Source organism: Pleurodeles waltl, chromosome 10 (assembly GCF_031143425.1).
Source record: "Pleurodeles waltl isolate 20211129_DDA chromosome 10, aPleWal1.hap1.20221129, whole genome shotgun sequence".
In the NCBI taxonomy this organism is placed as follows: domain Eukaryota; kingdom Metazoa; phylum Chordata; class Amphibia; order Caudata; family Salamandridae; genus Pleurodeles; species Pleurodeles waltl.
In genome coordinates this window covers 665,456,981-665,470,279 of record NC_090449.1, presented here as the reverse complement: position 1 = coordinate 665,470,279, position 13,299 = coordinate 665,456,981, and the positions used below count along the sequence as shown (strand labels likewise).

The window sequence follows — 13,299 nt, the reverse complement described above, 5'->3', positions numbered from 1 at the left end:
ACCGAACCTTATTGGGTCTGGCATGCCTAGTGGCTAAGAGAGACATAATGACACGCTGGAAGGCAGCTGAGGCACAAGCACTGGCCAAATGGCGACAAGGAATGGACTGGTGTGCCCGATGTGAAAAACTTGTATACGAAGCCAGAGGTTGCCCAAAGAAATATTATAAGATATAGGGGAAGTGGGAGGCCGCAGGATATTCTTGAGCAGTGAGCACCCTGTCCAATCTACCAGATCTGAGGGTGTCCCGTACACCGGGGGTGCCGCTTACTAGGAGCCTAGTACAAGACAAACTCTGTCGCGCAGCGGCCGCCATAAGAGGGAGGAGGGGTGGAGGAGGGGTCAGCTGGGGGCGGGGGCGGGAGGGGTGCGACGAATGGGAGCAGGGGGGGCGGGGGCGAGCAGGAGGTGGTGGCGGGAAAGCGGAGGGTGGGGGGGTCAGGTAGAGAGGAGGGGGGAAAAGATAGGGGAGGGGGGGTTAAAGGTGGCGGGAGTAAGGAAGAAAGATAGGAAGACAGGGGAGGGGGGGTTACAGAGGTGGAGGGGAGTGAGGCAGGTCAGAGAGAAGAGTCAGGAGCAGAAGAAACGAAGAGAGAAGAGCCAAGAAGAGGGTAAAGAAGAAGAGGAGTCAGGAGCAGAAGAACCGAAGAGAGAAGAGCCAATAAGACGGTAAAGAAGAAGAGGAGCAAGGAGTCAGGAGCAGAAGAACCGAAGAGAGAAGAGCCAAGACAAAGGTAAAGAAGAAGAGGAGCCAGGAGTCAGGAGCAGAAGAGCAGAAGAGAGAAGAGCCACAGACGACATCAGAACCCTGATGGACAACGGAGAAACAGTCACCCTCATCCTCCTCGACCTCTCGGCTGCCTTCGACACCGTCTGCCACCGCACCCTAATAACCCGCCTCCGCTCCATCGGGATCCAAGGACAGGCCCTGGACTGGATCACCTCCTTCCTCTCCAACCGCTCCCAAAGAGTATACCTCCCACCTTTCCGCTCAGACCCCACCGAGATCATCTGCGGCGTCCCACAAGGCTCCTCGCTCAGCCCGACTCCCTTCAATGTCTACATGAGCCCCCTCGCCGACATCGTACGCAAACACAGCATCATCATCACCTCCTACGCCGACGACACTCAGCTGATACTTTCCCTCACCAAGGAACCCACCAGCGCCAAGACCAATCTGCAAGATGGAATGAAAGACGTCGCAGATTGGATGAAACTCAGCCGTCTGAAACTAAACTCAGACAAAACGGAAGTCCTCATCCTCGGAAACACTCCGACCGCCTGGGACGACTCCTGGTGGCCCACGGCCCTTAGCACCGCACCAACCCCCTCAGACCATGCACGCAACCTCGGATTCATCCTGGACCCACTTCTCACCATGACCAAACAAGTCAACGCCGTATCATCCTCCTGCTTCCTCACCCTCCGCATGCTCCGAAAGATCTTCCGTTGGATCCCCGCCGACACCAGAAAGACCGTGACCCACGCCCTGGTCACGAGCCACCTGGACTACGGTAACACCTTATACGCAGGAACCACCGCTAAACTCCAGAAACGTCTGCAGCGAATTCAAAACGCCTCCGCCCGCCTCATCCTCGACATACCCCGCAACAGCCACATCTCCGCCCACCTGAGACACCTACACTGGCTTCCCGTCAGCAAAAGGATCACCTCCCGGCTCCTCACCCACGCACACAAAGCCCTCCACAACAAGGGACCCGAATACCTCAACCGCCGCCTCAGTTTCTACACACCCACCCGTCATCTTCGCTCCGCCAACCTCGCTCTCGCCGCCGTCCCTCGCATCCGCCGCACCACGGCGGGGGGGAGGTCCTTCTCCTACCTGGCGGCCAAGACATGGAACTCCCTCCCCACCAACCTCAGGACCACCCAGGACCACTCCGCATTCCGGAGACGACTCAAGACCTGGCTCTTCGAGCAGCAGTAACCCCCTTCCCCCGAGCACCTTGAGACCCGCACGGGTGAGTAGCGCGCTTTATAAATGTTTATGATTTGATTTGAAGTACAAGTATATGAATATATAAACTTATATAATTCTTATACAATTTTTGTCTACATTGTTTTACAAAGCTGCAAGTGGAACTTTAACTGTAAATTGTTACTATTGCCCGCAGGGCTTGTTTGAACCTGGAAGTATGTTCCTCTCTAATACTTCAATGTAATGCCTCTTATTGTTTATCTTTTTATGTGTGTTATTTTCCTTCTCCTGTCTTCAAAATCAATAAAGTTCTTTATAAATTTTTTTTTAATTCCTTGTATATTTTGTAGAAAGACCATTCAGGGCCTAGAAGTTAAAAGCCACTTGTGGACTGTAGCACCTATTGTGCCATCCATTAAAGTGACAAAGCAAACGTGACTACAGGCCTACCCTGCGTAGCCTGACTGCTGTAGCGTAAAACCTGCTGTGCAACCTCTCAAAATACTCAGTTTTGTCAGATAAAGACCTCCTTTTGAAATATGAATAAGTCACTCCTTTAGAGTCCTGGTAGCACACAAGGCAGGGTGTATGGTATTTGAAAGTGGGACAGTTAGAACATGAATATTACCAGATCCCTACAGTCACAGGATCATAAAATCTATTTTCACTGTGACAAGCCTAGCTGTTCAAAGTAGAAAATCAGAGTACAGATTAAAATATTAATACTGTATCTAGAGAATGGGATCAGCTAGGAAAATCAACAACTATTTTAATAGTTATTAAAAGATCAATTCAAGGATAAAGTCAGAGTTTTGATCAATATTAAGGATAAGTACTTTTAAAAAATTACCCTTTTCCTTATTTACTGTCCAACAACTGCCAGCCGTTGCTCTGCCAAATAAGAGGTGTGAAAGAGGTATGATATTCCTTCCTCAAGCACAAAATAGACTGAACTGAATGGGCAGAGATGACTCCTTCAAGCTCAATAAAATATCCAGGGTGTAAAATGTGGGCATTCTGTTGACACCAAGTGTCAAATCCTGCCTGACAGTTTGTTAAGTCACATGTAACACTATGAAGCACTTGAAAAGAGAGAACAGGATGTCAGGACAATTCTCCTTCTTGCTGAAGGGCCCTACTTTTGCCCTATCAGATATTTGTCTCTGGGTTTGTTGTGAATACAATGACTGCTTCAAATTGGATTTTAGTGTTATATGTGGGAGGACACTAACAATTACCGTAGTGTACTCCCCTATAAACCTACAACCTTTCACCTTCTTGAAAATGCCCTGACACAAGATATTTTGGGCCTGTTTGCATTAAGGCAACCAGGGGTGCCCCTGCAAACATTTTACCCCATTGATTCAAGTGTGCCCATGGGTAACTTTCACCCACTGTCTGGTGCCAGATATAAATGTGACACTCCAAGGTAAATATACAGAACATGTATACAGAACACTTTCTGTACCAGTGGAAGATCAGAAAAGGACTGTATCTGCTGTTGTTGCCCCGAGAGAAGCCCTGAAGGACTGGACCTCCCCTCACCTTGTATCCAGGACAAAGATGTGGGCTCTGAGGATCAGTTGGCTGACCTTTTGAATGGCTACAGGGAGAAAACCAGCTGCAAGACGTCTTTTCTTGGTAATGCCCATCTGACCAGTGACAAATGGACCTGGATCCTGTGGTCCTCTAAGTGTCTCCAATGGATTTCGGGGGCCTTTAGAAGTGAACCTGTGGTTGTTTGCATCACATTACATTTTGAAACCATGGGGTCTTTAGACGTGTACTCATGTGGTTGTTTGCAACACATGAAATTTCAGCAACTTTTGATTAACTTTTCCTCCATTCCAGTGGGACTGTTTTTGAACTTTTCGACTTTCAGACAATTATCTGGACCAATCCACTTGGTGTGTCCAACCTGGGCTCCATTGCGGTTGGCCTGAAATTGCGTCTAGCATGACCATTGACTATCATTGGTGCTTTATTTTCTTGGTGCCATTTCTACTTAAAACTTTAAAAAATCATATCTATAGCTTCCCCTATAGGATTATTGGATTATTGTCAAATTGGTGTCATTTAGTTTAATACATTTTATTTCATTTTTCTAATTTTGATTTATGTTCTGTTTTGGTGCTGCACAAATAATCTATAGTTTGCCCTAAGTTAAGCCTGTCTGCTCTGGGCCATAGCTACCTGGCAGTTGAATTTAGGTTAATGTAGTGACTATAAGAGTTGTGATTATTCCTTCAAGTGGGCAGTTGTTTACCCCAAATAATAATCCAATTTATTACACTATCTCAAACTGAGTAGTCCCCATAAAGTTAAATACATATATACATTGTACATTCTTAGTATAGATCTTAAACTGCACTTACTGCACGGTCTGTGTCTGCCTCTCACCATCAACCACTTTCTTTTAATATGTACAACCAGTGACTCATTTTAAACAAATATAAAGGGCTCAACTGTTTTCTTAGAAGCCTGACAAAGTCTCCAGAAATGAATGGTCGTAACCACCACTTGCAATTACTGACACAAATTAAGCTTCACCATATTTGATTCGTAGAGAACTTCTTTTGGAAGAGCTTTCTAATTGATAATAGATATAATTATTAATGCAAATATTTAGTGAGTTATGATCTCTCTGGTTAGTACTCTAATTCCATAATTGGAAATATACATTTTCCTCAAACAAAATCGCAGTTGGTAGATGTGATTCGCAGTAAGGCTCCCAGGGAAATCTTTTCAGCTGCTTCACAGAGTCGTTCGGGGCTTGAAGATGTACAGAAACAAAATAGGAACCGCAATTCCATCAATCAACGTTGTGCTCAGGTCTTTGGGACATTTTTCTGTGTCCTTTGCCTCATAGAGCAGCCCAGACATGCCTGTAGAGAAAAGCAGTTTATTTTTCAGTGACAGGGCAAAAACAAATCATTCTATTTTTTTAAGGCTTCTATGTGTAAACCTGTGGGTGGTTTATTTTGTCTGTTGCCTTTTCTCCCTGCATCAGCCTGTTTGGATAGAGTACTTTGCATTTTTATTTGAGCCCCTTACAAGTCAGGCGGTAATTCGAGGTGCAGTAACTGGGGTAGGAGATACCAATTCTGGCTTTTATTGCCACTTCATCAGTAGCCATTCAGGTGCATAGCTACCAATGTGCAGCAAGTGCAGTAGCGCAGGGTCCCAGAGGCCATGGATGCCCACGAAACCATGTTTATTGCTATATTTTACCAGGCATCCCTCAAGATCGGTGCCCCTTTTCCTTCCTTGCACCCGGAATCATGGCATACTTCCTATGCTATTACAGTTATTATGCGTTTCTGTGCCCATACTCATATAAAACGTACAGGACCAATTCTGTGTATTGCCCCGTTTCATGCACAATTTCACTTTCCTTGTGTTTTGGCAGGTGGAAAATGTATGTGGAAGCTCATTAGGTTTTGTGAGATATTGCTGTTCTACTACGTTAAAAATGTAATTGCGCGTGGCACTATCTCCTTTCCCGGGGATAGCATTCCACTCCTCCACCTGATAATCGGTCCCATTTTGACATGAATGTATGAGTAAATGTTTTATTCAGGTGATTTCCCAGCATATTCAGTTACCAGACTTGGTGTAATGCCTTGCATTTCACCTGATCTTAATTGCCTTGTCTTCACTGCCTATGAGGTGAAAGCAGCAAGGATGGATAAGCAATATATTACATCTGTCTCTGAGCCAGAGGACACTGCGGTCTGCATCTCTGATAAGACGGAGAATAGTGAAGGTTGAATTGGTTGAGGATTACAGCCTGATGCAATGATGCCATGTTGATTGCGCTATTCGTGGAAAAGTATTTCATGTAAAATAAGTGAATTGATCAGTGCTGGCTGGCTTTGAGACTGTTTGAGGGAGAACGTGTATTTTCCTGTTGTTTTTATTTTTTGCCACTGGTGCAACAAGAAACAAAGTGCAGTTCACACAGAGAGCGCTTAGAGGCAGATATTTGTTGTGTTAGTGATAATGCATCTGGCCCATTTCTAGTTTCTCTAGTTCTGATTAATATTTTTGGAGTTCCGAGAGGTAAGGAAGAACACATCAATTTTTTCAAACAATAAACAGCGTAACCCATTTTGTCACACATTGAATCTCAGGGGCGAAAATCTAGTTCAAAAGTTTTATTGCAAATTCAAAGCCAGACTTATGTATATGAGTCTCAGAAACATACTATATAAATACAGAATCACCAAATGTGAATTATAGCATCTAATCAGATTAAATCGTCTCAGCATAAGGCATACCAATATTTTCAGGTGCAGCAATACAAAAGATAATAAACAATATTTGGTGTTCTGAATCCAAATTTCATTCTTTCCGCTTAACCATTTGGAAGCTAATTAAATCTAAATATGCTAAATAAGCTAAGGGAAAACCTAAATATTTCTCAGGAAACGCAGGGAGTACAAATAATCCAAAGTATCAGTATAACAGAAACCTCAGTTAAAGTTTTGCAAAAAAGAGATGTGCGTAGCGAAAGCCATTTCATTCAAAGTAAAGTAGAGATATCTGTACCCCTTTGAGTCTACAGGGTTCTGCTCTAGTCAAAGATTAAAAAGGGTCTGTCTCACCTAACCAAACCCCACTTTAGACCTTGCAGAACTTTCGAGAGTTCACATCATCATCGCCAGTAGTTTTTCATGTTCCGTGCACAGTTTGGAATTTGCAATTCCCATTAGGCTTTCATCTCATAAACCGAACATGAGGACAACCGTGAATGCCTCCCATGTCCAGGCCCTCAGAGAGGAGTTCTTCACATCTTTTTAGCGCTTCTCATCATTGCCCACATACCCTCCCAAATCCCTTTTGTCTCAACCCTCACAACAGGCCTTTCATTAACTGTAGACTGATGCAGACGCACCTGCAAATAAAGAAAATGCAACGTGAGCAAAACTCCACGTTGAAGGTTAAACGTAGAAAAACATTTCAGGCCTGAACTTTAGTCAATTTAACATAGAATTCATTGCACATTTGAATACATAGTTATATGTGTATTTCTCCAAAAGTACAATAAATGATGAATAACTGTAATGATATAACATTTAACTATGATACCGTAATCCGAATACATTGAACATAAATGCATATATGTATTATTTTCCAGTCAATAAATGCCATGACAGAAACATGCATATAACTTTTCTACTTTTCTACTTATACGTGCCCCTCAGAAAAATGACTTTTTTGCACCATGATAGTATGAATACATTAGAACACACGTTATAAATGCTGTTATTTACATTTTCATGTCACTTCTGGAATGCATAATAGCACTTCCAAGTTATGCTCTCTCATTAGGATTCTCACCATATCAGTGACAACTGGTAATGTCTTCTTTACAAATAAGACTAGAGTTCTCTGCCTAGTTGGCCCTTGTTGTTTCAAAATGAGTTATTTCATGCAAACTTTTGTCATTAAAAAAAGTTTTTAAAAAATACTGAAATCGAAATATAGTAAAACATTTGAGTAATTTAAAGCAATAATTGGAAAAAGAAACATCATTACTTCCAAATGCTGTTTTAAGAGACCCAGGCCCAGATTTACTGTTTTTAGATTTTCATAGAAATTGATGTGTTCTGTCACTCGGTAGAAGTAATTTTTGCACTACCACAATTTTGATTTTGTCAGCAAAAGAGCTACAGAGCAAGCCTGCAATAATTTGGCTAGCACAAATGTCAATCCTTCCTTCTATTTCTCCCTCTTTTCCTCCATGTGTATCTGCCTGTTTGTTGTCTACCTTTATCTGTTTTACTACTGCTATCTGTCTGTCTTTATTATTGTCTTTGTTGGCCTGGGTGTCTTCATTATTGTGTTTTTTGGCCTCGGTACATGGCTTTATGGTTATACTTGTCATGCCTTGACATCTCTCTAGCAATTAATTCCCTATGTTCCCAATTCAGCACCATGCCCTGATTTTTCACACTGTTCCCTTCTATTGCTTTCCACATGTTCCCCTCTCATACTACCTCTCTGTTCTGTTTCCCACTATTCTTGCCTGCTTCCTCCTCCCCAACCAGAGACCTAAAGTTGCCTACTCCTTAATGCTCTCTGTTGAAGCACATCAACCGATTATTATTCTTTCTCCTTACCTCATTTTAGTTTTCCTGTCGTCTCTTGTGCCTCAATGTGGCATAAAGCTCTATTTAAACAACCAATGTAAACATATATTTTGGTCTGTGTGGATGGGTGACTGTGTACCTGTAGGTGTGGGTGCATGTGTGCTTGTTTGTTTGTTGTATTTTGTACTTGGGTGTCTGCAGGGGTATTGACCAGTGTGTGCGTTGATATCAATGGATATATTTATCTGCATTTAGACTTTGGCGCATGATCTATGTCATGGTGTGCCTGGATGTTTTGCGCAGTGCCTGCACGGTGTGACAGGTGCTGCCGCACCAGGCTTGGCAGTGTCTGCATTTTGATATCTCTAATAGGGTTAAAAGAGTCCTGCTTCAGAGCTGTTTATGTGCCCATCAGTTTTCAGGGAACAATAATAATGTCAAGATAACTCTGGTGATTAATGTGCTTACCTGTGAGATCTGTGTTTTTTCTAGTCACAGTTCCGGCTCATAAAATAGCAAAGAGGGTTAATATCTCTGCTCCGTCTGTGCAAAAAGCGGATCTCTGTAATGCATTTTGTCCAACTAGCTCAGTGAGTTACTGACATTGTCACAGCGATCCTATTGTTACTTGCAGTTCATTTGTTGCAGTCCTAATTTAGCAAAGTGATCTATGAACCACACCAAAGAGCTGCATGCAAACTGCAAGGCATAGGTTTATAACGTCATTTTTTATTTCTTCAATCTTTCATTATCAAAGGTTGCAAAAAAGGCTTCTTCTGATAATATAACCTCAACCACTGTTACCTTTTAAATCCTGAATTTGTGTTTTTCTTGGCCAAGCACTCAACATACAGTACCCACTTGTATGGATGATATGTGACTCCTACGCCTTGTAGTTCCCATTGTCCTATGAGACATTCTTTGTACATTGTTTTACATACTTAGTTTTGGCTTCGAAAAGCCATCGAGTGCCTCTGCCATCTTAGGTGTTTTTGGCTCTCCTTACATTTTGATGGCCTTAGGATAAAAGAGAACTTCTCTCTCCTATTTATGGCTATTTTTTCCTCCCTAGACAGCATCAGCTCAGGCATGGGACATGCACACTCTCTGAAGAAATACTGAACAACCAATTTAGAGCTCATTGTTCCCTTTCTTAACAGACCTGTGTGTTTTCCAAATACAGTCAGATTTCAGGGTGTAATGGCCACCCCAAACCTAGGCCCTAGCAGCTCTTTCTGGAATCAGAATTACTTTTATTCTACATAATGATTTGTCCCCAACAATGTTCCACCCACCTGTCTGCTTTGAACCACTGCTTTACCCCGTTCCAACATCACTCTGGGCTGCTTGACCATGCCAAACAGTGACATTTCACCACAGCACTTCAGCGCCACAGACACTGGTCACTAATCTGTGAGTTTAGCAGGCAGCCCCATCTTGCCACTCTCATGAAGAACAAAGGGAAGCACAGGCCTCTACCTCTTACTGGCCTCTTCTAGCCACCAGATTTGATCTATTTTAATGATACCTTGACCTCCCATATTGTCCTGCCTAGTGGGTCCTTTGTCATATCTGGCTCTCTTGGCCACTGGGTAGATGGAACCCAGTGTTGGAACTAAATAAAAATTGTTCTATCTCACTCTCAAGTTAGCTCTGATCCGTCTTCGGCCAGACTTCATGTGAATCATTCCATTCAAGATGATGTGGCCCAAACTTTTATGTTTGACTATGGCACCAATCAATCAAGGGCTAACCATGGAATGTCTCAACTATTCCTATCAAATGTAATATGATTATTGTTCTAGATCAAATAAATCTCTGGTCCACCTAGTTAATCTGAAAGACGTTTATCATTAGATGTGAGATGGTCCTCATGTGTTATTGATTAGTATACTCAGGGACATCTTAAGGATTTCGGGGGCCCTGGGCTAAAAAAAATTGTGGGACCCTGTTTATAGCAGTTTTGATTTTATGATCTAGTTTTAGCTCTTTCATGGCCTCTTTGGCCAGGTCGCTGACATTGCATCTCACGAGTCCAAATTCTAAGCGTATTTACATCTGATATTGAAGGTTAGTGACGTGTTTTCAATATTATAAATCATCAGCAGCTCAATTATGTTATTGCTAATAGCATGTGTGACCCCCTCCCCCGCCATTTCTCATATGTGAAGTCTTGTTCTGACCTAAAAGAAACTGTTTTATTAGTGTTGCATGGTGTTGACAAACTAACATTTCTCTGCCAAATGTCTGTATTGAACTGTAATACATCACCTACATTAAAATAATTAAGGGCAACCCGTATTTAATATAATCTGTTTCGAATTAAGGTCATCAGGGCAAGAACGGAGCTGGCCCTATTAGGGGGAGGGAGGCCTGAAATGTTGGAGCCCTTATCCAGGACACACTTTGCCCATGCCTTAAAACGTTGCTGAGTATACTATTCTCATGACTTGAACACATCCACCAATTAATGGTAACTATAGAAAATCTACTTGTTTACCATTTAAATTGCCCTCTCACTAAATACGTTTCAGTGTTTACTTTCAGCATGTACATTTTAGCAATGAATATGTCTCCAATCTGAGGTGCCTGCTCTGGTGTGTCCTACTCTGGCGTGTCCAACTTTATTATAATTACTGCCTTTCATTTATAAATGGCTATATTATTGGGGCTCAGTTTTGCTGCTCGGGCTCCCTGGCACTTTCGGGTGACAAGGGCAAAGCTGGGTGACCCTATCTGAAATGGCACTGCGGAGATACAAAACAGTGGAATGGGTACGCTTAGAGCAATTACCATCAGTTTTTGCCACCTAGTTGCTGTTTCTCCTTCTCTAAAACAAGTTAAACGATATTTTGAATTTATGGAGGCCGCTAAAATTTGTTTTCATAAGGTTGATGCCTGTTTTTAGAGGATAGCATTTCGATCTCAGTCTTGTCATCAAAGATGATCGCATCAACACTTCTGCAAAATAAAACATGGACTCATGTAAAAATAACCAAAGTATATGATTGTGGCTCTTCTTTGGAAATTATGGCAGTGGAAATCTAAGCCACCACCTGCATTATTGTAAAATTCATCAGATGGAACTTACATCAACAACTGATTGACTGTGTTTCATTGTTTTTTAGGTTGCCTATTTGAGGATGACCTGTGCAAACCTTTTGAAATCTGCCTAAATGGTAAGTCCCAATTATTTGTTTTTTGTTTCGTCCACTTCTATTTTATCCCTCCTTGTACATTTTTGTACATTCTGGCATGTCTCAGATGTGAAAGCAAACTGTAACTGTCACAGAATATTTGGTGAAAGCAAAATGAAGGATCTCAATGAATGTATCTTAAAAGTAAAGCAATCAAAGAATATACGTGACCATCTACCTGTTTCTGATTTTTTATTTTTCAACCCTAATGGCAACTGTTTATGTCTTGTAATGTACGGCATGGATAAATATGACGCCTATAAAGTCATCTGAGCTTTTATATGGGGTTAAGCGTACATAACTCTACTACTGCCTCTTAATTTGCTTACATTTTGAATGGCAACGAATGACACGTTATTATGGTATATGCATTGAACTGGAGCAGGATGTCGTATGGTCTATTTCATATTTGATGTTGGTAGGGCAAGACTCTGGTATGCTTTAGGTCATGGAAGGATAGCATGTATCTATAAGAGTAAAAGATCGCTCGACTGTGAGATCTGAGACCACAGATGTCTGAAAATCTACACGGTGCGGTGAAGATCTTTCAGCAGAGTTTTACATAAGTGCACAAGGTAAATCAAAACGTACTCAGATGTTAAGTTTAAAAAAAAAAGCAAAACACAAATGTTTATATATTAACCAACTATCTTATTTCAGTTATTAATACGCAACATGTATTTTTTTACGCAGGCCTCAAGTTAAAGTAGCCTTTGTTTAGACATTGTAGACGAAGTGGACATTGTAAGCAGAACACTTTGGTTGCATATTTAAAAATGTCACCCATGGAAAATCTACATTAAAAGAAATCATTAGACCTGAAAGTTTGTATGCACTCAAAAAAACATATATCAGCCATGAATGAAGGTCTAAATATTTCAAGAGAAAATAGACATTTAGGGCTAGATGTACTAAGATAGGTAATAGCAATTACCAAATTGTGATTTTTTTGTGAATCACTATTTGGTAATTGCTATTACCATTGTACAAAAGTGATATCTGGCCTATTAGTGATTCATAGTGGGTTGCAAATATACCTACCTCATGAATATTAATGAGGTAGGTCACTTTCTGTGACCCATTATGATTCGCTGCCAACACAGTGATGGTGGCCTCCTGGGGTCAGCAGACCAACATGTTTGTGATTGCTTTTCAATAAAGCAATCATTTTTTTTTAAATGCAGCCTATTTTCCTTAAAAGAAAACAGGGTGCATTTATTAATAAAAAATAGAGTGTTTGCTCTTAATTTTTTTAAAACATTCTCAAAGGGGAAGGAGTGCCAAGGGGATCCTTTCCATTTGCAAATGGGTTATTACCAACTTTGAGTTGGTGTTTAAGTGCAAACGATTTGCAACAACATTTTTGTCGCAAAACAAACATCCCAGTCTGATTCAGTATTTGGAAGGGACTCCCTAAACACACTCCTTCCAAATACCAAATCGATATGCTTTGGCAATTCCAAATTGAGATTCAGTAACATGATACTGAATCGCAATTTGGGATTTACACATACCAAAATACATTTTTACAGTCGAAAACGGCCTGATTTGCGATCCCAAAAATGCTTTGAACATCTGACCCTGAGCAATATACTTGGAGCTGGCTGCTTTCAGTAGAGAGGATTTTCTGAGGCAATGTACCTGTTTTTTAAATGAATCATTACATGCTGGGTTTCCCTTCTACCGTGCCTGGTTCGAAATAAGCTCCACTGTGCTAAAAGCACAAAATACAAATTATACAATTTTACAGCAAAACATTTGCTTGCCACAAAACAGACACCCTTGCCCCATGGCACAGGCTAAGAAATCCCTCCTATATAGTTTGTCAAGATTAGTTAGATTATATCCTTCAAAGGCTCTTATGATGTGCCACATTTTGTCAAACACACATGGAGTATTATTGTCCTTTCTTGGTTCCAAAACCATGCAGGTGCCATGGCCTTTAAAACTTATCACACATGCTCTTGGATGTTCATTTGACAGGGACACACATTTTCCAAAAACCTGACATCATTCCTAGAATCTTGAACAGTGCTTACTGTCTGCCACAGGAACGTGCTCATTCAGC

The 13,299-nt window shown here is 41.6% G+C and overlaps 1 protein-coding gene across 3 annotated transcripts in view; it reads left to right on the top strand.

Moving 5' to 3' along the window:
* Window positions 1-13,299, top strand: part of PTPRN2 (protein tyrosine phosphatase receptor type N2) — a 2,126,515-nt gene that overhangs the window by 296,889 nt on the left and 1,816,327 nt on the right. For all 3 annotated transcript variants that reach the window (XM_069211159.1, XM_069211160.1, XM_069211161.1), the window contains exon 2: window positions 11,163-11,213. In XM_069211159.1, the coding sequence (XP_069067260.1) occupies window positions 11,163-11,213 (51 nt within the window). The remainder of the gene's footprint in view (window positions 1-11,162; window positions 11,214-13,299) is intronic.